The sequence below is a fragment of the Vombatus ursinus genome, unplaced genomic scaffold (genome assembly GCF_900497805.2).
Source record: "Vombatus ursinus unplaced genomic scaffold, bare-nosed wombat genome assembly UNPS02000749.1, whole genome shotgun sequence".
Classification (NCBI taxonomy): Eukaryota; Metazoa; Chordata; class Mammalia; order Diprotodontia; family Vombatidae; genus Vombatus; species Vombatus ursinus.
This window is the reverse complement of record NW_020940527.1, coordinates 12,330,727-12,356,092: the sequence shown is the minus strand read 5'-3', so window position 1 is coordinate 12,356,092 and position 25,366 is coordinate 12,330,727. Positions and strand designations below refer to the sequence as shown.

The following is a 25,366-nucleotide window of genomic DNA, read 5'->3' as shown; positions in this document are numbered from 1 at the left end:
AATCCAAAGTCATTTACAAATTATAGATTCACTATACTGAAAAATGGAGAATCCCCAGTTAAAAAAAATTCCACTTCAAGTTTTTGTTTTAAATTACAAAATTACAAGACAAGAAAATAATCTTTAGAGAACCTAATCAGGAGACAAAAAGTAGGAGTTTTGGCAAGAACCATATTTACTGTCCATCTCACCACCACAATATGCTAGAATATTCTTCTTTCAAAATACCTGCTACAGCTTTTTATGATAGCATCATGAGGCTATGGAGGAACACAAAGGATGTGAAAACAGTGGACTGCCTTTACTTTCCAGAGTTGCCATCACTGCTTCATCTTTCTGAAGGCTCTAAGAGCAGCCCTCACTCTCTCCTGCTGTCCAGACAGGCCAAGTTAGGTTAAGGTCCCATCTCAAGTTAAGCACAGATCTCTGCCTATTAAACTTCTCACTGGTATATAAGAGCAGAGACTGAAGTATTCATATTGTACGAGACAAGACTGTTCAAATATATGGGGCCCCATTCCCAAATTGAGCTAAATCTTTTTCATTTTTTTTTCAAACCAAATGCTTCCCAAAATCCAGCTGATTTGCCCAAGCAGTTAAATTACAGGTACATTAATCTGATAAAATGGATCCCATTTTCCCACCCCATCCCCCAAAAATGTATACTTTGATTTATTAACCACATTTAAAACCTCCCCTGAGAATACTTCCCTGATCTATTTTTCTCCTTTTATCATATCTATTTGGTAATTTTACTTATTTTCACATCCCTTTTCTTTTTAAACAGAGTTGCAAAATGCCTGAAATATAAACCTAATGCAAAGTTTAACATTTACAAACAAAAAAAGCTTTCCAAGCAAACTTTCATTTCATTCAAACCAGAAACACTCTTTAAAGGGATACAGAGTGTGAGGACAGTGCAGAAGGAAAAAATAAAATCAGGATTGTGTGTACGTGTATGTGTACGTGTGTTGCTAGAATCTAGTAAATGCATGTGAAATTCTACCATAGAGTTTGTTTTCAATCCATGTGGAAGGGAGGGTTCGAGGGAGGGGAGCATTATTACAGTCCACGAGGGGTGTCTCCTCTTCTGAAAGGCCATCGTCATAAAGTAAGGAGTCAGATGGGGTGGAAGCTGCGAGATCCAAGTAGTCCTAGCAAAATGGAGGTGTGAAAGAAAAGCCAGGTCACAACAAAGGGAACAATGTGTAGCCTTTCCCAAAGGCATGGAGTAGAACAATAAATGCTGAACCCACCTAAGATATTTTCTGTATGACCTCCTTCACAAATCCTTGGGTTACCCAACACAGGAATGGAAAATTCCTTAGAATGCTTCATTTAAATCACTCATATTTTGCCAAGTGTTTCCCATTAAGTATATAATAGTATTATATGTATATGTGTATATATATTATACATATATATATATATAAAAACTACAAGCGTTTCCAAATAAGCATATAAAAGTATATAATAGATATGCAAAGATTTGCCAGATATATTTGATACTTCCTTAGCTCGCCTTTAAAGAAGCTACTGTTATTGCAATGTCCCATTGGTGTTTCAAAACTTTTCATAATAAAGAATCCTCTAAACCAGTGTCCAACTTTTCCCCCACTAGAATGGGAGACTCTTGAAAGAAAGAACTGGTTTCTCCCCCTTTCTTTATATTCCCAGGGCTTAGCACAGTGCCAGGTACATAGCAGGCACCTGATACATGCTTGTTGTTGACTGAGTACTGTGCTCCCTCACCATAGATGGAGCTCTCCAAGGCCAGTGGAATGCAAGTTCAAATAAGAGGTCCTAGAAATCCTCAACAGGGTTCAAATACTGGCTTCAAAGTGGTCTGTGTCTCTGCCAACTAAGGACCAGCTTAGCTAATTTCAGGGACTCTCATTACTAAAAGTTAGACTAGTTAGGAACTTTTTGTTTTCTCAGACTGGGTCTATCTTGTCCAGCATGGAGGTACAGCAGTTACTCATAGACCTGATCTTGATGCTGATTGGCTCAGAAGCTTTAACTTGCTCTGTTTTTCTCATCTGGGTCAATTCTCCCCTACCTTAGGCAATGCTGTGGCACTCTCCTCCAGGGTGGCTCACCATACTGATGCCAGACTTAGCCTGGACACCTGATTGGTTTTAGCCCTACTGCAACTCTGGACTCTGGAATTCAAGTGACCCACCTGCCTCAGTCTCCCTAGTAGCAGGGACTACAAAAATGTGTCACCATACCTGACTGAGATTAATATATTTTAGACACTTCATATTTACTTAAGGCAAGAAATGACAAAGTGCCTAAAGCTTGCTCTAGTTTCTTCTATCACACCAAGACCCATTCAGTTATGTTTTTAGGGATTTTCTTTTACAATTGTTTGCTAACAGCCATTCCTGGGTATTAGCTTAAAATGTCTGGCTAGCACTTTAATATTAAAATAATACCACTGGGTATCATGACTTTGACACAGAGAAAATGCAGTCTGTATTATTGGGTGCAAAACAGGACTTCCTCAATGACCAAAGTACAAGAGCCATTTGGTAATTAAAGCAGCAAATTTCTCATAACTGACTTTGAAATTCCAGGCTAGGGGGTATTTTACATGGCAACAGATCATTCAGAACTAGAAATCCTTAACTTTCAAAATAGAATCAGAGCGCCAAAAATCTAAGTAGACTCACCCTACTCTTCACCATCATCTTCTCTAGGTCTTTGCTGATTTCCCCAAATATTGGCCTCTTATCTGGTTCCTGCTTCCAGCAGTGCAACATCAGATTGTACCTGCAAGGGATAGAGTGAACCAGTGGGAGCAAAAGGATGGCGCTGAACTGATTTTTTAAGTTCCCATATCCAGAGGTAATAATTTTAAAATATTTTAACTTTTTCATTCATTCTTTTTCAAGTATATCCTTTATCTTGGTCCAGGCAACATAGTGTAGTGGATGGAGTGCTGGATTGCAAAATCAGGAAAAATCCCATTTTAGGTACTTATTTACTACCTGTGGGACACGGTTTTGTCACTTAATCTCACTGGACCTCAGTTTCCTCATCTGTAAAATGACAAAGTTGAACTCAATGACCTCTAAGGTTCCTTCTAGCTTTAAATGATGATATATCTATATAGGCAATTCTTCAAAGAGGAAACTCCCTCTATTTGCTCAGCAAATTATATTCTTTCTGACTTAAGAGGCCAGCTCTCTACTCACTCAATGATTTAGCCTATCAAACTCATTATAAACTGACTGACTATTTTACCACTAGGGTTCAATATCTTGGGCACTGAGGTACATGTGCTCAGCAGCAGACTTTTCTATTAACCACGTATAGTTTTTGGCTGGTATTTATAGGCTCTTCATAAGCACAAAATGCCAGTTTAGTGCTAGCATGCTATTTTGAAGTCTAATATCATTTCTGGACTTTGCTAGAACATTTTGGAATCTCTCCCTAATAATTTGCTGAATGATCTTTCACTTCAATGCAAATGAGACCTATAATGAATTGTTCAAATAATATACAGTAAAGATGATATGTAAACATCAGGTAAATAAAAGGCTCCAACTTTGAGGACAAAAATAGCTGTGAGGTTGGCAGCTAAAGGGGCATAAAATGTGTACCCATTTGCATATCCTTAAAAATCCTTTCAATTCTTCCTGAATTTCATTTACGATTTTTTGCCAGTAGCCATCCTTGGGTGCTAGGTTAAAATGTTTGTCTAGTACTTGAAAATTCAAATGATACCACTGGGTATTATGACCTTGACACAGAGAAACTACAGACTGTAATATGTGTGCAAAAGAGGACTTATTCAGTGACTAAGGTATAAGACCAAGGTAATTAATCAGAAAATTATCTGCTCATTGTTTCATGTAATAGTTTACTTCCTCCTAGAAAATTCCAGAATTTAAATAAATGAATAAAATCAAATTATACTTACATTTCTTCACTGCAGTTTTCAGGCCTTTCCATTCGATAGCCTGTTTTTAGAAGGTTGAAGAGACGTTCAGGAGGAATACCAGGATAGGGGTTTCCTCCTAGGGTCACAATCTCCCAGAGAAGCACACCAAATGACCACCTGAGAAAAAAAAGCAAGTCCTTAAAGTGGCTCAAATAGCCAGGAAATACTGTAAATAATCTTGTACTTCTTGCAGCGTGTGGACCCATTCCCCCTTCTAGCTCTCAAACAAAATACTTGGGATGTCACATTCAGCCCTTAAGATGACCTCATCTGCAAGAAGAACAGGTCTATATCCCGTCCATGTCCTATCAGTTATGAAAGTACGGCCACTATCCTTTGAGAATTTCTGCCCTAGCTACAAAAAATTGGATTGAGTGATGTGTTAACACCCATATATCACCTTTTTTTTTTTTTACTGACTAAATAATTAGCTGAGATTTAGCCATAAGTCAGGTTCAGTCCTAGATACTTTGGTTTTAGCATTCTATTTAGAAAAACAGGAAGATCTGCTTCTTTATAGTCCAGAGCCCACCAGTTCTGTTTTTGCCTACTGCCAACTAGCTGTTTGACCCTAGCAACATCAAACAATGTCTGTGAATGAGTTTCTTTGATCTATACAATAAGGGAACTGGAAGGATGATCTCTGGGGTCCCCATTCACCTATAAGACATGCTCCTAAATAGTTTGTAGGACCATAGATTCAGAGACCTTAGAGGTCAGGTGGGCTAACTTGATGAGAAAACTTGAGGCCCAAAGACGTTAAGTGACTTTTCCAAGGTCACACAGATTATAAGTGTAAGAGCTGGGATCTGAGCCCAGGTTTCCTCATATTCCAAGTCCAAATGCTTTTCCCATGGCACTGTACAAAATTATTGATGAAATTTCCTTTCCAGAGTTTAGAGGAAATAGACACTACTTTATGGTGCTATAATGCAGAGAAATTTTTCCTTGGGTGAAAGGAAAAAACCTCTATCAAGAAATATATTAATTATTCACATCAAATCAAAAGGAAACTGCCCAATCAGTTTCTAGGACTTTGGGGTCCAGGAAACACCTCACTCACAAATCCTATCACCTCCCCGTCTTTCATGTTTGTCAGCCACTTGGAATCATGAATGCTAACACTTTAGTGACAAAGACTTCCCTTCTCCCAAACTCAGCTGGCTATTTCACTTCTGTGTCCACTACAAAAATATTCTTATCAGCTATACGGCAAGAAAATCTAGCCTAACTAAAATTAAGGGTCATTAAGGTCAGAAAGCTGAATAGTCAAAAGATATATCAAATGGTCAGCCTGATCAGGCATCCTTTGCAACACTGTAATTAACAACAGACACCAAGTTACCTTTGCAGGTGTGGGGAGCAGCAGGTGGAGAAGAAGGTACCTGTCTCTTATGGGACCTTAGGCACTACAATAGTTCTAATAAAAGAGTGGTCTCCAGCAGACTGAAAAGTCTGGCTTGCTATCACAAACAGGACAGGTTTCTTCCTGCTCTCCCCTGCTTAAGTTCAAGAATAACCCCTTCCTGATAAAGGTGAAAACATGTACCCAACTGTTCAGAAGATGTGAGTGAGAAGAGTGGAGACAGGAGGGAAGATGAGAGTGCAGGAAGCATGCTATTGTGTACAATTCTCAGGACAACAAAGCAGTGAAGACTTGGAACATAGAAGGAAAGAATATGATTGGAGGCATGCACCATGACTTGACCAGAAGTACTAAGTAACCTTCATGACACAGGTCTTTGGAGGTCTTTAGATGACACAAAACTGGCCAGGAAGACTGAACCACTGGGTGAGAGGATCTGAAAATACTTTGATAGGCTTGAGCAATCGGTTAAATTTAAGATGAAGTTCAATAGGGAGAATTATATAGTGTCATATTTGGTTTCAAGAAATTATCCTCCCCTGCATAGAAAAGCATTGTGAACCATCAGGTTAGAAAAGATCTGGAGGGTTTTAGGAGACTTTAAGCTCAATGAGTGATCTTTGTGACAAAACAGCCAGAAAAATGAATGCCATCTTGGCTATCGTAAGAGAGGCATGACTTTCCAGAATAAGGAAGCAAAGGTCTTTTTGCAATACCAGAAGGTGAACACACTTCTATTGTGTGATGTTCAGTTGGAGAATCACAGTATAAGAAGGTCATGGAGAAGCCCGAGAGCATCCAGAGGCTGGCAACAAGGATGATGAAATGCCTTAAGTCTACTTCACGTGAAGCTCCTCTGAAAGAACTGAGGAGATTTAGCCTAGAGGAGAGAAGATTTATGGGGAAAACTGAGAGCTGTCTTCAAATATGTGACAGGCTGCCATGAGGTTTTATTCCATTTGGCCTCTGAGCGTAGAACCAGGAGCAGTGGGTGGATACTGCAGAGAGGTTAATTTAGGCTTGACACAGAAAAAACTTCCTAACAATAAGAGTTGTCCAGGGGCAGCTAGGTGGTACAGTGGCTAGAGCTCTAGCCTTGGAGTCAGGAGGACCTGAGTTCAAATCCGACCTCAGACACTTGACACTTACTAGCTGTGTGACCCTGGGCAAGCCACTTAACCCCAATTGCCTCACAAAAAAAAAAAAAGAATTGTCCAAAAGTGGGCTGGATTCTTCTTCACTGGAGGTCTATTTTTATTACGACTAATAATTATTATAATAACTAGCATTTTCACAGCTTGAAAGTTTGCAAAGAGCTTTACATATCTTATCTTACCCTCACAACAACCCTGTCAGGGCATTTTATTAATCCTACTTTATATATGAGGAAACTGAGAAAGTGAGAGATTAAGTGACTCGCCCAGGATTATAGAGATAGTATCTGAGGCAGGATTTGAACTCCCATCTTCCTGTCTCCAAGTCTGTTGCTACAGTCATTGCACAATCTTGATACCTAGCTGTCCTCAAACAGAAGGTAGATGGTCACACATCAAGGTGTATGGGGTGTTCAAGGAGGACTAGTGTCTCTGGTGTGAGCCCTTTTCAGAGCTGCTCATCCATTTTTGGTGCCCCTGCCTAATTCATTCAAAATCTGGCTCCAAGAAGCTGTAGCATGAGCAGCGGCCAGACCCTGGCAAAACCATCTCAGCAGACAGGCTAAACCAAGTTGAGGGTAAAAGAGTAACTGATAGAACTCAAACCTGTTGGTGAATTGGGGGGGGGGGTGTACCCCAAGCATGTGAAGACTTTCTCTTGTAGAATAGGCAGATGAGAACAATCTGTTCCAACAGCCATGAAAGCAGCTGAAGCAGGTGCTGTGGAGCTTGGTCAGGCATCAAAGCAGCCAAGGTCATCCACTGCATCCTGGGCCATCACTAGCTGTCTTGACTTTTGTCTTGCCACTGCATTTCAATGACTCAGGAAGAGAAAATGAGGCTTTGTGCATCTCCGCCTCTCTTAAAACCAATTCACGAGCAAGTCAAGACATCACCGGTGATGTCATCAGTCCTCTTTTGAAAATGAAAGACGAACAACAGCAGAGATTTCTCTCAGCTGTAGTTTACGCTGCTAAGATCCCTTTCGAAACTCTGATTTTGTAAACGCCATCTTTTTGAACAGCAGGGCACAGGTTTGTCCCTGCTCTAGTTTTCACTGTTCCCCTTCCCTCTTCCCCCAATAATTATAATAAATAATAATCATACAACAATTTAAGATGTGTCATCCACAGAACATTCAAAATGAGCCTGCTCCCAAACATGCCTGTGATTTGTGCTTAATGACTGTTCAAACTAGAATCTGGATGACGAATCTGTGTTTGAGCAACTTCATGTGTGTTGGCAAAAAAAAAGACCAGTGAGGAACATAAGAGCTGGCCCTATGATAGCTTATTTGATTCTGTTATTTGATCTGTTTGATTCTGCTGCTGTTTGATGGAAATGTGAGTGAAAAATGAGAAACCCATGCTACTGGAGGACTCCTAGCAAAAATCACACTCAAATATAAAAAAACCAAAACTTCTTCAGATCAACAAACCTAGGGGAAAGGAGCTGATTACAGAGGAAAATGGAATGAAGTTACAGGTATTTCATTTGCTTAGGTAAAAAATTACTTTACCACAAACCACTTTACTAAAATAAAATTTGTATTAAAATAAGTTTCAAATATGATTTACAGCATATTTTGGACAACCTTGAACTACTGTTTATTCATACTACATCACAAGGATGATGCCCAACCCTAAGGAAATTCAGCCTCAAAAAATGGCTGTCCCAGTTATTAGGAGGCAGTACAGTACAGAGGGAAAAGAAATGTCTCTGGAGTCAGAGGATGTGAATTCAAATCCTGTCTCTGATGATTACAAACTGTGACTTGCTGGACCCCAGGACTTTGGGCAACTCACTTCATCTTTCTGGTCCTCAGTTTCCTCATCTGTAGAATGAGTAGCATAGTCTCTTATAGCCCGGGATGTTCCTTCTACCTCTAGATTTAAGGATCATACCCTGTGAGCATTCATCCTGTGCAACTTTAAATAGTCTATGCCCTCAAAGATGGTTAATTTGATAAAGACAAATCTTCATTTCAGTTCTTTTTTTTTTTGGTTAGGCAATGGGGTTAAGTGACTTGCCCAGGGTCACACAGCTAGTAAGTGTTATGTGTCTGAGACTGGATTTGAACTCAGGTCCTCCTGAATCCAGGGCAGGTGCTCTATCCACTGCGCCACCTAGCTGCTCCATTTCAGTTCTTTTTTCAAAGTGTATTCATTTGTTGGAAAATTCATCCTTTTTCACGGCCCATTCTGCCAAAAACCCTTAAGAATTTGGGCTCCACAAAAGTTAGAATGTTCACAGACCTCAAGTCCACACTCTTCCCTTAACCACAAACTAACCTGAGCCTGAGATGCAACACTTTTTGCTCCTTGCAATTAGACCACCATCCTAGTTCTATCTTGTCAAAGAACAAAGGTACCTATATATTTGTCACTGAATTCCCAGTACACCCACAAAGGTGATCTTAGTATTAGAAATAGAGGAAACTGACCAGAGACCCCTACCTCACTTCTTAGCTACCCCATCAATGATCATCCGAACTTTAGCTACCATGAATTTGTCTATCAACTCAGATGCATGACCAAAAATGGAAATAAAACATGATGAGCTATGCACTCCTAGAGCTGCACTATCTATTTCATTACAGACCCAACCACATGTGACAGGAAAGCTGTAGTCAATGTACACATGGGTGTATTAAATGAATATGCTAGATTCACTAAGAAGTCCATACAACTACACACTTACACATCACTTTGGGTCGTGTAGATATGATCAAAAAGAGACTCAATTGCCATCCACTTTACAGGAATCCGGCCCTATGAGAGAGGAAAAAAATAAGAACAAAGACATTAATATGACTCAAAAATCAACTGATAAATTTCTAGGTGGAAATATCATGCACAGTGTGGTGAGTGGGATAACCTATTGCACAATCTCAAATGCCCATAATGTACCTTTCTGAGTGAAATATCAGGCACCTAAGTGCATGAGACAGGTTAAAAACAAACAAACAAATAAGGAGCCTGACACAAAGTAAGCTCTAAATAAATGCTTGTTGACTGACTGACTGAGAGGTAACTAAATATCCAATCTAATTTTACCAGCCCAGGAGATCCTCTGTATGCTTAGTTTCATGGGACAGTAGGAGTCTTAGAGTTAGAGTCAGAATACCTGGGTTCAGATTCTAGTTCTGTCATTAGTAACCTGTGTGGCCTTGATCGAGTCACTTAAGGAACCAAGGCTCAGATGTTCTAGAGATGTGGAAACTAAGGCCCAAATCCTAGGAAATGACTTGGTCAGTATCACTATTTGTTCAGGGTTTTTCACTGTGCCTAGCTGCCTCTTATCTGAATATGAAAGAAACTGAAATACATTTTTCCACATTGCAGGTGTTAGGTTCACAGTGCCCCTACAATCTGGAAAATCCACATAAAATTTTTGGCTCGCCCTTTGTACTAGAGAAGTGTGATTTTTTTTCTTTTATGGGGTGTTTACAGTACTTTATTGTAAAATTTGGGTATTTGGTCTTAGGCTCTGTGTTGTCTGTTGGCCTACGTGAGTTATCTGTGGCTTCTGCAAAACTTCCAAACAATTCCCATTTAATTTATTATGCTGATCCATGATACATTAAAACTGCAATGGGTAAAGCTGCCATGTGGAAGGGATAACTGTATACTCCCTCAACCTCCCCTGCCCCCAACCCCACAGTGTATCAGTTACTAATCTTTGTCCAAAAGAAACTGCAAAGTAGGACAAGGAACATGGTGAGTGAGGGGTGGCACCAGGCCCTGTCTAATATGGAAAAGAAGAGGGCTTAGGCTGCCTTAGACTGTTCAGAACTCTACTACTAATTTGCCTCTGGACCACCACATGCCACTCCCAGAAATGGGCTCAGACTTATTACCACTTGTGAAAAGACAATCCAGGGGATCATAATGAGCAGCAGGTACCTCCCTCCAAATCATAAAATGAGAAGGTTGGACTAGTTGTCTTCTAAGAAACCTTCCAACTAAATCTATGATCCCATGAAGTAGTTCAGATGGTCAAATGCATAGCAGTATCAAAATATCAGATGATCACCACCACATATCGCTTCCTATGCCAGAGAGAATTCATTTAATAGAGAGTAATATCAGAGCAAGGAGGAAAAGGGGCAGAGGCAAATGGGGAAAAAGACATTGGCAATCAACAGACCTGGGGCCTCTTCTGGCTCTACCACTGATTAACCATGTGATACTGAATTATCTGGGTTGCTAGGTGGTGCAGTGGATCAGGAAGACTCATCTTCATGAGTTCAAATCTGACCTCAGACACTAGTTTGTATGCCCCTGACCAAGTCATTTAAGCCTGTTGGCCTCAGTTTCCTCATCTGTAAAATGAGCTGGAAAAGGAAATGACAAACTACTCCAGTATCTTTGCCAAGAAAACTCCAAATGGGGTCAGAAGAGTCAGACACAACTGAAAAACAACTCAACTCAACTGAGCTATCCATTAGCTTCTCTGAGTCTCATTTTCTTCCATTAGAAAATGAGGTCAGACTGTGATCTCTAAAGCTCCTTCCAGCTCTATGATTCTCTGATTCTATACTGTGTATAAAAGGCCGGCTGACCAGCCAATGTACTCCCTACCAGGATTTTAGAAATCTGTAAACATTGGTCAAGACTTAGCAATCTACCACTTACAACATGTAAAAATATCTATAAACCAAAGTATTCACAAAGTTTTAACTTATGTAAAAAGACAACGTAGTAGATTTTATTTTTACTAGCAGCATTCACTGTAATATTTTCTGCTCAAAAATCGTTTTGAGGATTTCAATAATAATTGACATTTACATGGCATTAGAAAGTTGGTTAAGCACTTTACAGGTGTCATCTTCTTCTTTCCCTTTATATATGGTCTTCCCTCATTAGAATATAAGCTCCTTGAGGGCAAGGATTGTCTTGTTTGCTTGTACTTGAATTCCCCACACTTGGAACTGTGGGCACAGAATAAACAATATCATTTTATCTCTTTAATCTCCCTATCCACCTGCCTACTTAATGGTCCCCTCACTTGGGCCTCATTAGCAACTCAGTAAAGCAGGTAGGCATTATTATCCACACTTTGCATTTGAGCAAACTGAGGTTAAGAGAGGATAGTGTCCGAAGATGTGAAGACAGATGTTCATGCTCCAAATCGAGCATTCTATCCATTCCACCCTGATGCTTTTCTTAACTATTTGGTCACATTAAATTTTGACTTTAGGATTATTTTGGTAGTATACCAGCTGCCCATGTCACAAGTCAATCTAGTTTTTTTTCCCTTTTAATACAAGGCTTTTACAGTAATAAATACACTCTTCTCCTTTTGTGAAGGAAGCAGGGGGTAAGGGATCCACCCCCGATTAGTTGGTCAGAATTTCCTCATACTGCTTTATATTTAGTTGGTAGCAACAGGTTGATAAAGACACATAACCAGAGCTCAAAGGAAGGGAAATACTGCCTTCACTGAGTCAACAACAAAAAAGTCAGTTCTTGGCACCATGGAGCATAAAGCATATTTCACATAGCTCTGTTTTCTGGTTCCCATCACTAGCATCATGAAAAAGAATTATCATTTTAATTCTTATACTATGTTGACACTTATCACATGTAGCATAAATAGGTTATACTCATCATGCCTTGCATATTTACTGTACTTTGTCCCCTCTCCTTCCTGTGCTACCCCTCCCCCCCAAAGCTATTGAAACCATTTCCTTCAAAGGGAAATTAAAAGCAGAGACCTGAGGCAGAAGGTGTAAATAAATTTAGTAAGATAAATGCATTCGGTTACATTGAAAAAGTTGATAAATCAATAGGATTTCCCAGGATGACAAAAGAACATAGCATTTTGAGAATTCAAACTTCAGAAATCCAGAAGTCATTTGGAACTAAAGAGAGATTATTTGTGAGGGATGAAGCTGCCTTAGTCATGGGGCTTCCTGCACATCATTTTCACCTGCATCTGAACAGACTGGACTTCAATCCTCAGGCTGCCTGCTTTAGGGAAAGTGTCCTGCTCCTATAAACTACTTTCACAACACTTTCTACCAAGTATGAGTCACCACCTCTTGTTTATTTTATTTCAGCTTCTTGTTAGCTAACAGTTGTAATTACACAGAAAGAATATTGTGACCTTTTCCTCTAAAAAACCAAGATGAAGAACTGAAGAGAAAAGGAAAATTACTATAAGAAAAAAACAGCACTAGATGACCTTCAAAAGAAATAGTGATTTTTAAAAAAGTAAATAACAACTAAAAATACATTTAGAGGAAACATGAATGTACTTTAAAGTATTTTCTTTGTGATCAGCAAAGAATAAAAGATTATATCTAAAGGGCAAAGTATAACTCTTCTCCCTTCAGTTTAAAAGGGTAAGGGAGATAAACGAAACTGTCTTAAAGCCCTTCTCCTTTTCTTCACTACACAAAATAAATCAAATTATCCCACATTTAGAATGTCTCCTTGGTCAAGTGATTGTGTCTTAGAACCAACTGGAAAATTAAAAAAAAAATAAAATAAAAATAACTCTTGGGGACAGTTAGGTGGCGCAGTGGATAGAGCACAGGCCCTGAAGTCAGGAGGACCTGAGTTCAAATCCGGCCTCAGACCAAACACTTGACACTTACTAGCTGTGTGACCCTGGGCAAGTCACTTAACCCCAATTGCCTAAAAAAATAAAAATAAATAAATAAAATAAAAGAACCAACTGGACCTTCCTGGGCAAGGTTATCTCCAATGACTGGAGGCCCATTAAGCACCATCTTCATTCAGTAAGCAGGGTTAAACATTTAAAGAAAACTCTTATTTTTGAAATGGGGACAAGTAGTCTAATGGCGTTACAACACTTGATCCTTATAGTTAGGCCTCAAAACAATTATCAGGCCTACCTTCTTATCCCTTTTACATTGGGAATAACTTTCTGGCCATCACTGCACATATTTTTTCCAATGGCAAGTGTGACCATTGCTTAAATAGCTTCACAAATCCCTGACTAAATTACCTTGCTCCTTTTGACATAGGAATCCTCTTCATAAACATCTCGGGAAAGGCCAAAATCAGAAATCTTCATTTTGCGTCCTTCAGCCACCAAGACATTTCTAGCTGCTAAATCACGGTGGACCAGCTAGGAGAAAAAAGATGACAACAACAAAAACTCCCCAATACCAAATAATCCAGGAGATGACATGTGATGTGATGAGCAATGCTGTTACAAGAGGGGTAAGCACAAGCTCATGACATTTAAGGATGGCTCTCCTTGTAGACTCAGCAAGGCTAGTCTGTAAGCACGGTACCTTCATTTCTGCAAGATAATGCATTCCTCGGGAAATCTGCCAGGCGAAGGAAATGAGATCTCCCATGGTCAGTGCCCTCTCATCTGGATTGTCCAAGTAGCTAGAATTCCGATTGCCATTACCACCCATGTAGCTGGGTCCCACTTTCCGACTTTCCCGGAGGAAACTCCGCAAAGAACCATACTTGGCATACTCCACGATCAGGTAGAGAGGTCCTAAAGGATGAAAGGACACAGGTTAGTTATGGAGATGGGTCAAGCGTGGAAGAAGCTGAGCTATATACACACTCAAGGGCAAGGATGGCTCTATGTGTTGACAGACTAGAGAGTTACTCCTATAATGTGATTTGAGTGTGCCAGAAATGTTCATCCTCTTATTTAGTTTCTACTAAATATAAGATACTGTGCTAGGCACTATAAGGGATAAAAGGCTTGAAAGACTTAGTTGGGTCTGGCATTTCACCATTAGAAAGTTTGTGTGTGTGTGTGTGTGTGTGTGTGTGTGTGTGTGTGTGTGAGAGAGAGAGAGAGAGAGAGAGAGAGAGAGAGAGAGAGAGAGAGAGAAGATGAGTTAAGTATAGTGTTCTCATATACATTACGTCCTTAAAGACCTCAATATTAATTGGCATGTCAAATCACTTTCTTCCCAGATAGAAAAGAATAAAGAACAGTAGCAGGGCACTGGGAGCCTTGCATGGGAAGAGCAAAGGACATAGAAAGGGGAAGGGGAGAGCACCAGAGACAAACTTCACATCTACGTCATAACTTTACCTAGGCCCAATTCCAAGAGCAACTCCAAATCCAGGTTATTTCTCATATGCCCTTGCCTTTCAAGCCATGCTATCTGAAGATATCTTGAAGGAACTGGGAGTGTTTAGGCTGGAGAAAAGAAAACTCAAAAAGGACATGACACACTGCCTTCAAGTATTTAAAGGGCTGTCTTGGAGAAGAGATACTAGACTTAGCTTGTTTGGTTGTCTGTCCTCAGAAGGGTGAAATTGGAATAGTGGAAGCAAGTTGCAGTCATATTGGCATGTGTATGTGTATGTATACATACATATATACACATCTCTATATCTATACATACATGTATGTATATGCATATATGTGTGTGTATATGTGTATATATTACATATATAGGGGATAGGTACTGGACCTATGATTCATTGGTACAGGAAATTCCCAGGTGAGGAATCTCCTACCAAATTGGCACCTTCTCTGCACCTTATAGCTTTAGAGAGCTGTCTAGGGTACTAAAAAGTTAAGTGATTTGCTCAGGGCCACACAGAGAGTATCAGAGATGGGACTTGGACCCACATTTTCCTCATAGGCTCCAAGGTCAGCTCTCTATTACATGAAGGTGCCTCTCAGCAGAGAAAGAGAGAGACACACTGAGGGAGAGTAGAAGGACTCCTAGGAAAAAAAGAGGTATACGTCTCTGTTCTCCCAGCTGCCCTGTCTGCCTCCTGGTCCTGGCCATGAAGCCTGTGAACATATGGCTACCTCCATTTCTTATGTTTGTTCTGCCCTAATCTTGGGCAACTGAGTATCCAGAGGCAGAACTGATCACGAAGTTCATGACCATGTAAATGCCCAAAGTTGGAAGAGCTGGAGCCCCAGCAGCATTGGGAGCAGTGTCCACCAGAACAGAAGCTGCTGATGGCAGCATCTGCATCAGGAGCCACGAGACACATAAGAATAAACTACAGTTACCCCTTCCATATTGCAACTTTCCCCATTTCAGTTTCAATATATCACGAGTTGGCATAAGAAATTAAATGGGAATTTTGGGGGGAGTCCTGTGGAATCCACAGATGATATACAAAGGCCAGCAGACGACACAGAAAAATTTTAGAAACTCAACGATCTATGAAATATATGTATAGTATTATATAATAGTAACATAATTTAGCTTTTAATACCATAATAATTCAGACTTCTCTGCTATGAAGGGAGGGTTGAAAATTTTATGCAGATTTTCCAGATCACAGTGGGGGGGTGCGGTTTGCATGCCCTCACCCCTGTAATGTGGAGAAAGATTGCTTCAGGCAGTGTGACTCCTCAGGGTGGAAAGAGTTAAGTATCAGCTATGAACTCTACCGGGCACCAGCCCTTGGAGCAGATGCCATAATTATTTAATCCCTCCTAACTAGGTGAATGAAGATGATCTCAAGTGGCAGCCTAGTATAGAATTTCGGCAGATTGTCCCAGTGAGTATTGGGACAGTCTCTGGGCCTCTTTCCTTAACTGTAAGCTGAGGGGGCTGGACAAGATGATCTCTAAGGGCCTTGCCTGCTGTATGTTCTGTATTTCTATGGTTCTATGTTGAAAGTCTCCCAGTCTGGGAGATCCATGACTGAATGAAATGTCTCTTCTTCCTAGAGGGAAATGCACATTTTACTTGTAATTTCTTTGACTCTGGATGAACACAAGCATAGTATGCCGTGAGCACCCTCATCAAATAGTGAGTGAGGGCTCTCTGACATCCTGACAAAGGACTCTCTGACATAAGGAATTTTTTCCTTATTTCCTTCAACACTTAGCTACAGTGCCACCTTGTAGGACATCTTTTCTAATCCTCATAGCTCACAGTGTGTCCCCAACTTACCCTTTATTTACCTTGTACATATTATGTCTATCCTTGTATATGTATAACTTGTTTTCCCCAAAAGAATGTAAGCATCTTGAAGACATGGACTATTTCATGTTTATCTGTATATTCCTAGTGTTGAATACAGTTCTGGTATACAGAAAGTACTTAATAAATGCTTGTTGATTGGTTCTAGGATACAGGTCATTTTTGTACAGCCTTGTATGTTGCTCTTCTAAGTGTGATTCCACATTATCATGTTATACTACATGAGGAGAAGCTCCCGCCACAAGCAGTCTAAGGAAATTCATAAATGGATCTTTCTACAGCTATATAAGATATCAAACATTAGCTAAATGACACCAACTGCTATGCAGTTTGGTTTTGGTTTCTGCAGGAAACAGAATTATAAATGTGCACTGACATCATACAGCCTACAGATCATAGAGTACCAGCAGGAAACCCAAAATGCAGCCAAGAGGGGCTAAATAGCAGTTTGCCCATGAAAACACAGCTGGCAGAACTAGCTTTTTTTTGGGTACAAAATGAAGGCTCCCAGACTTTGCACAAAAATACCCACTACATACTTGGTAAAGGGAAAGTCACCCCAAATGCTGAGTGATCAACAACATCTGCCAGCATACAGCAGCATAAGCCATTGAGGAATTGTGAAATAACCCCTTTGTTTCATCTGGTTGGTAAAAGGCAAGTCCATGTCAAGTATCTGTGAAAAGTAATTTAGGTCTTCATGAACCAAGTGAGTTTTAGTGATATATCTCTCTGTCCTGACAGGAAGAAAGAAAAGAAAGGGAAGAAAGGTAAAAAGAGAGCTAGAAAGCAGGTGAAAGGGGGAAATGAGAGGAAAAAGGAAAGGAGGATTGGGAAGGGCTGAGCAGAAATGAAGGAGAGAGATGGTACAAGGAAAAGAAGATGCTTAAAGCTCACTTTCCAAGTCATTTCAAATCTCTGGTTTCTATACAAGAGCATAATTTCTTTATTTGTTTTACTACCATGCTACATGGCAATCCTTACCATCCTGACTGCAGGCTCCATAGAGTTTAATGACATGGGGGTGGTTGACCTGTTTTAGCAGGTTAAACTCCGACAGCAAGTCTTTGAGCTCACTAGGAGAGGCATTTTCTGAAAAGCATTGTAAACAGAGCAGGTTAAAAATCAGTTTCCTCTGGTCCTTCCCGATCCAGCCCAGCCCCACTCTGGTTCACAAGCCCAGGATAGGCTTGGTAGCCTACTGAGGAGTCACGTATTTGGTGGCTATCACCTTGATGTTGGGAATTGCCTTAATCTCAAGACAAAAACATAAATAACAGGGAGAGTGGGTGGAGGGGGCAAAGTGATACCAACACCTTATGTTAATAGTATTTTTTCATTAAAAAAAAATTGCCAAAGGAAGCTTTTCATTCCCCACTGCATCCTGTACTAGCTGATGGGAAAACATTTAAATATGAAAAATCAACAGACTTTTGACACCATCTTTGGGCGTTGCATTGCTGTCATCCCAACCTACCAACATGCAAAATTCTGCCATCATTTTCTATGTTGACTGCTGTTTGTCCATGACCCATAGTGTATATTTGATAGAGAGTTAGAGGTCTACAGACTCAAATGCAGAGAAAGAGGTTTCTCCAAGGTTCTTGCTGCTTAAAGGTTTTATGGAAAAGGGAGTTTTATGTCTTGGCTCTCCATAAAAGTGAGGTATGAGCTCATTTGCCGTATGAGGATTAGTTGTTTGAAAGGTAAATAGCAACAGTGAGTAATTTTAATGCCTAAAAATGCTGGAGTTATATGTTTAACTAGCACTCTTTCCTTATAATAAGCATGCCTGTGACCATATCTATCATAGCACAAATTACGCTGTGAAAAGGATTTTTTCCTCTCCCACTCCCAAATCCATTTTTTGGCTAGTACTCTGTTGCAGTCAGGTAGTGATCGAGAAAGTCAAAAACCCCAATAAACTATAAACAAATCCCTGCCCCAGCAGTTGCTATAACTCCTTTGAACATGACCTTATTTAAGACAAGTTTTTATGGTGCATTTATGATGGTGATTTCTCTGCGTGCCAGAAAAATTCATTAACAGCTGGGCAATTAATGTAAGTGCCACACTAATTTATTAGAACAGTACACTTAAAATCTAGCTCTCCATACACCATCCCATCTCTCCCCAGCTGGCATTAATTCTGTCCTAGCTAATTGCAATAAGAATCAAATGTTAAATCACCTGGAATAAAGGGCTGTGATTTTGTGACCATCCACTTGGACTGACTCGGTCCTGCTTTATTGATGATGAAATCACTCAAATCTCTTGTAAACGTCTAAAGGTATTTAGCAAACTCATAAAGACAATGAGCATTTCAGTTAAAATGTCATGTAAGGGGTTATGTTTATGTTGGAGATAAATTTTCCTTACCATGCTACTCTAAGGTTAAGGATGCATGAGAAGTTGCTCGTCAAGTACTCTTTAAACTGCTCTAATTTTAATAATGAAGCTTATTTGCTTCTCTGTAATAACCAGATGCAACCTTCAGTTGTGTTGCTTTCTAAACTTCCCTCTACCTTGATCAAATGTATTATCTGAAACGATGAGTCCTCTAGCAAATGAAAACTGTAGAGGGAGGAGTATGATGAGTATCTTTTTGAACATTTACCCTGGAATGAGAATTCTGGTTCTCACCATAGCCAATGTCACCTTACTATTTTTAATAACATTCCTGATCAATGGAATTTCTTAGTGTGGTGGAAGTCTCCTAGTGGTTCTGTAATAAGAGCCTATCACCATCTCCTCCAAGGAGAGTTGCCTATATAAATGACTGATTTTAACCAAGTATATTCCCCCTACAACAGTACAAAAATAAAACCTCTGGACCTCTGGAAGCATCTTGGTGTTTCCTTGCATGACTTAAGCCCAGGCCAGTGGAAACTATGGCTTACATCACTGTGGCACTATCTGAATTCCCTCTCATCAGGAAATGTTGGAATATAAATAAATGGCCTTCGGGAATTGCTGCTGGGGATCTGGCACAGAGCAGCAGGGCCTGCCTCCAAACCATCCACACATCCAAATCCTACCAGTCTGTTTATAGTCAGGGGTGGCTAATCAAAATCTTTAAAAGTGTGTGGATAGGAAAGTACCTTTCAGCATTTTCACTGCCACGGTGGTGTAGCCGGTTTTCCCTTTGAGTCGGAAAGCTGTTGCCTTGACAACCTTTCCAAACTCTCCTTCTCCTAGGGTTTTTCCAAGAACCAAATTCTTCCGAGGAAATTCCCACTTTGGATCCTCCTGAATTGGGAGGAAAGGAAAGGCAAGAGGAGAGAAGAAGGTTAAGGTGATGACAGGAAAATAAAAAGAAACTTATGAAATAATTGCCAACAAAATTGTTTTAAAAATATCTATGCCCATCACTTTCCAGAGGGTTGATATGCAGAGAGGGAACTCTTTCAGTAATTTTGTAAATCACCTACCTAATAGGCATGATTCAAACTAGAATCATTAGTGTCAAGTGGAATTTGGTTAAAAGGTTGGGATCCAATGTGAGGAGTACATATACCAAATCATTATAAGGGAGTTTCACCTACAAAAAGTGAAGCAAAACAAAGACCCTCCTCTAGGAAGCTCCCTTGGGGGCAGAATCAGGCCTGCTACATGATGAATGCATGCACAGGTTGTAAAAGGTCTCCTCATCTTCATAGACCCCAAGCTGTACTATCACTCCTGTTCCTTTGCCTATAGATTTTTCTGACTTCTCCTGTAGAGATGCAGCAAGGAAATAATTTCTGTGCCAGAAAGTTTGAATAACTATAAAAATGTCCTTGGGCATCATTAACAATCAACTCTCCACTCTTTTAAGTCATACTTGGCCAACAGGCAAGTTGAAGAGGGTGTTATCATTGCGTGGTTATTGGACAGAATGTACAACACATCAATATTCCTCTTCAGACAATTCCTAGCTGTGCAAGCTCTGAGCAAGTCACTCAACTTCTATCTGCCTCTATCAATCTTGTAACTCAGGTTTAAAAAAAATAAAAAAAGGAAACAAAGTTAGTCTGGCAGAACCTATTTGTGATGAAGTCATACTGGCACTCATTGGTTACCACTTCCCTTTCTAAATGTTCACAAACCACCTCTTAAGTAATATGTTCTGGAACTGGTCAACTGAATTCAAGTCAAGCTCTTTGCATTATAGTATGAAGACACCATTCTCTTCCCTGTCTTGAAAATCTGGACAACATCTATCATTTGCAGTCCTATGGAACATCTATGAGTGTCTACCATCTTTCAAAGATCACTAAAGCAGCTCAGTAATCATATCTGCCACCTCTTTCAGGACTCACGAATAAAATCCATCAAGGCCTAGTGACTTAAACTCATTGACAGTACTTAAATCTTCTCTTACCATTTCCTTACTTTTGCAAGGTACTGACAATTCCATTCAGTGAGCATGTATTAAATGTCTACTATGTGCCATGAGAGAGGAAAGTAGATAGAAGGCTAGCCTTGAAGACAGGTAAGACCTAAGATTTAAGAATTACCTTTGATACATACTAGCTCTAGGAGCGGGGGCTGCTCATTTAAACTTAATTCCTCAGTGTCTCAGGCAACTCTAAGACTTGAAGTTACAGAAGTACTGATGTGCATTAATGGAAGGCATTTCCATACCAGGACTTTCTAATACTGACATGGTGTGTGTTATCACTAGTCTGGACATCTCTCCCTGTCCCCCCCTGCCAAAACCAAAAAACCCCTCCATATATATATCTACTTCATATATATACATATATATGTGTGTGTGTGCATGTGTGAATGTGTGTATATGTGCGTACATATATACACACATGCACATCTCTGTGTTATAAATGATATAATTATAAAATGTAGAATATAAAAATTATGTATAACAAAATATATAATGTGTATATACATATAGATACGTGTGCACATGCTAGGCACTGATAATTAGTTGATATTTAATATCATTTACAAACATTATTTTTATTTATTATGTCCCCATGAGATAAGTGTTATTACTTTCTCCTTCTTGCAGATAAGGAAACTGATATGGTCAGTCATACAACTAGCAAGCTTTGAAAGCCAAGTTAAATATGGCTTTCATGACCCCAGGTCCAACACTTGTCAATAGCATACCACGCTTTCAGTCTACTGAAAATTTTTATTCTCTTCTCAGATCTTCTATTTCTGTCCAAGAGATTATCATTGTTGAGTTCAACCACATAGGAGGTATTTAGTAAAGGCTTGCAAAATTTAACTAAATATCCAACTTTTACTTTTACTCCAAGGAATAAGGATATACCTTCGCTGCTGCTACTGGGGATAACGTTCGCTTACCCAAACACTATTTACGCATTTCCCTTTCTCATGCAACCCTGCTGCAAACTGTCTCAACTTTTTTTTTCTTTAAAAAAACACCAACAACAAATTAGAAGGTTTCATCATAGACAATCAGTCCTCTGTTATGAAAAAGGCCAAATCATTGCTACCATTGGATAGTGAAAGATCTACGAAACACCCAAGAAATCCAAGTAAACAAAGATTGTGATGCCATAGAGACACACCAATCAGCAACTATTCCAGCCCCTGCCCACAAAGAGACAGTGTTCCGGTTGGCAAGGAGTCTCCAAAGACTGACCATCCCTTTGGAATTCAACAGGAAACACATCAAGCTTGGGAGACAGCCTGTAAACAGCACCTCCACGTCAACAGGAACAATGACAAGGCTTCCAAGGACAGAGAAATGATTAGCCTGGTGGGTGAGGAACACACAAAGAATTTCCAGTAAGTCCTAAAATGGATCCCAAATTCATTCCTAATACAGTTCCCTGTCACAACTTTTTAAGACTCTCAATTTTTCTGGCATTGAAAAAAATCCTTACCACACATTTTAATGCCTTTTGGAACTGAAACATTCTTGGGCTAAACTTTGAATTCGAAAACAACCACTACCCATTTACACAACTTGTCCAGTGTGGTATCTGACTCAGGCAGTTAGCTTGCAGATCAAGGCACTGCACTAATACCAAATTTCTCCTGGGACTCAAATTTCTATTGGACAGACTCAAACCAGCCTGGAACCTAAAATGGGGGTAGCAACTAAGGCAAAGGAATTGGGAGGGCTGAGAGTGGGCAAAAGGCAAGGCCAACGAATCTGGATCCTAAGAGACATCCAGGGCTGCATAATAAATGCAATTTCCTTGCCGCACAGGACACAGCACCCACAGTTAAAAAGTTCACAACAAAACAACATTTTAACTGGCTTCTGGAGCTTCTGGATCTGTCATGGAGGAATGAGCACCAGAAGTGAGCACATGGCCTCAGATCCACTGGTGCCTCTGCTGAGGCAAGCTTACCTTCCTACCTCAATATTTTCTGATATAAAATAGGCACAATCACCACTCCACAGGGCTGCAATTTAGGCCAAAAAGACAGTGGGAGGAGGAAGGTCTAAGCAGCTCAGAGCAGATATAAAAATATTAACCCCTGGCATTCATATAACATGTTTACTTTTTCAAAGCACTTCCACATGAAGGGGCAGCATAATGTCATATACAATAGTGTCAGACTAGGCATCAGGAATGCCTGGGTTCAAATCCTGAGTCAGACACCAATTAAACCATGTTAATATGGGCAAGCCAATTCACCTCTCTTGTCTCAGTTTCTTCACCCGTAAGAGAGGTATAACAATCCATACAATACCTGCTTCACTGGGATGCTATGAAGTTCAAATAAGATAATGTTGATAGACCACTCTGCTGACTTTAAATCATTAATACATGTCATTTATAATTGACAAGTATTCTCTCATTAGAGCTTCACAATCAATCTGTGGGGTAGATAAGGCTGGCATTATTATCTTCAGTGTACAGATCAGGAGGCTGGCAAAGAAAGAGTGTCAGCTGTGTTAAGACCACACAGCTAATTAGTAGTAGAATGGGCATTAAAGATTTGGGCAAGTCATTTGGACTTGCTTGGCTTCAGTTTCTTCATCTGTCAAATGGAAGGGGCTGGAGTAAGAAGGGTCTGTCTCTAAGGTTCCTCCCTTCCACCTCTAAATTTCCTGACTCCCAACCTTGTGTACTTTTCATTTAAAGCTCATAGTGGTATTTCTACAAGTTTGAGTTTCTTTCATAATGGGACTGTGTCCCTTAAACCCACAGTCCTCTGCTGGTCTCATTCTCAGCAGTATTCCAGAGTTTGGATAAAATCCAGTATTTTAAGGGTGTTTTTGCCCACTAGTCTCACAGGCATCAGGGACTGATTTAGTATTTGTATCTTTGTGGTAAATTTGTTTTCTTTTTTTTCAAAATTTCCCAAAGAAATTAACCAAAGAAAGATGGGAAGATGAGTATTGTCTGTACTATCCTGGTCTCTGAATAGCAATAACACTGAGGCAGGAGTGCGGGTGGCAGTGGTGACTGAGCTGCAGACTTCCTGGCGGACTGCTCTGTTAAAGCCAAAATTTGCAGTTTCCCTGGAACAGGTCTTGTTTAGCACTGTACCGTGGGGTGTGGGACCAGAAGACTGTTTTTGGAAAAACAGCCGAAGCTACAATGCCACGGCACTGGGATTTTCAGTTCAATATCCAACTCATTCTCTAAGCCAATAGGCAGGAAACTGATGTACATAGAGCCAGTCTTAATTTCTTGGTTGTAGTGTGGTACAACGGGAAGAAAACCAGACTATGAGTCAGAAGATCTGGGTTCTAACTTCGGCTCTGCCACTTGAGGCAAAATACTCCATTTCCTCATCTGCAAAAAGAAGGGGCTGCAATAAAGAATGTATAAAGTCCCTTCCAGGGCTAGTGTTCATTACCATTAGAGGTAACGTGGCAGGGGAGGAGTCAAAGGATGTGGGTTCAAATCCCGGTTCAGCTAGCTACTTATTGCCTAATATGTCTCAGAAGAAGTTAATTATCCTCTCTGGGCTTCAGTTTCCTCATCTGTAAAATGTCAGAAAAGGACTAAATGGATTCTAAGGACCCTTTGAGTTCTAAGTCTATAACCTGTGATGATCTCAAAAGACTTCATTCTGAAAACTTCCAGGACAAACATACAAGATCAGAAAAAGGACAACCTGAGATTTGATCTTCACTCAAATGAGCAGCTTTGGGTTTTCTTTCCCTCTACTTAAGTCCCACAACCTTGCCCTCCTTAGTACCAACCAAACCACAAGCACAGAAAACCTACAAAAGCCCCAGAACCCACAGATTGGACACAATTGTCCACTCTATCCCCACATGAAATCTTACAGGGATTTTGAAGGCATCCACTGAGACCTGGTTCTCCATGGAGTCCAAGGATGGCCGACGAACATTGGAGGAAGAATAGCTGATGGGGTAGGCCTGAGCAGGTCTCCTGAAGGTCATCTCTGCAGAGGCAATGGGTGGCTTGTGGGAGTTCTTGTGGTAGCGGCGGATGAAGTAGGAAGAGAGCAGCACAGAGAAGATGAAAGAGAACAGGATGGCAACAGCAATGACCATCCTGCAGACTTCGTCACAAAGTGGTTCTGTGGGCAAAGAAGGGCAAAGGAGTTTAATGCTCCACTGCTCTGACTTTTATTCTAATTGTTGGCATGTATAATATAGACCTATGAGAGGAAGCATGGCACGAAGGCTACAGAATCTGGCTTCTGAGTTAAGATGACCGGTGTTAAAGACCCACTTTTGACTCACATTGGCTGTGTGACCCTGTGGCCTCTGAGTGCCTGGAACAATCTGATATGTGTAAAATGCTATCTCAAGGTTGCTTTAATTTGCATTTCTCTAATCAATCATGATTTAGAACATTTTTTTCATATGATTCAATTGTTTTGATTTGTTTCCTATATAATTTGAAGAACATGGAACATATTACCTATAAGACTTATGGAAAGGCAAACAATTTATGAAAGAAACAAGAGTTAGAGAGTTGTGTGAGGTGTAAAATGGATAATTTCAATTACATGAAATTCAAAAGTTTTTGTACAAATGAAACCAATGTAGCCAAGAGCAGAAGGAAAGCAGAAAATCG

General features: G+C 40.1%; 1 protein-coding gene across 3 annotated transcripts in view; it reads right to left on the bottom strand.

Annotated features, from left to right (window-relative positions):
- RET (ret proto-oncogene) overlaps positions 1–25,366 on the bottom strand; it is a 161,395-nt gene that overhangs the window by 2,854 nt on the left and 133,175 nt on the right. For 2 of the 3 annotated variants that reach the window (XM_027857596.1, XM_027857603.1), the window contains exons 11-19: positions 24,607–24,863; positions 19,478–19,625; positions 17,361–17,468; positions 13,740–13,954; positions 13,448–13,570; positions 9,170–9,240; positions 3,929–4,066; positions 2,676–2,775; positions 1,007–1,154 (exon numbers count right to left, since the gene is read on the bottom strand). In XM_027857596.1, the coding sequence (XP_027713397.1) occupies positions 1,007–1,154; positions 2,676–2,775; positions 3,929–4,066; positions 9,170–9,240; positions 13,448–13,570; positions 13,740–13,954; positions 17,361–17,468; positions 19,478–19,625; positions 24,607–24,863 (1,308 nt within the window). The remainder of the gene's footprint in view (positions 1–1,006; positions 1,155–2,675; positions 2,776–3,928; positions 4,067–9,169; positions 9,241–13,447; positions 13,571–13,739; positions 13,955–17,360; positions 17,469–19,477; positions 19,626–24,606; positions 24,864–25,366) is intronic. The other variant, XM_027857613.1, reaches the window with a different exon arrangement.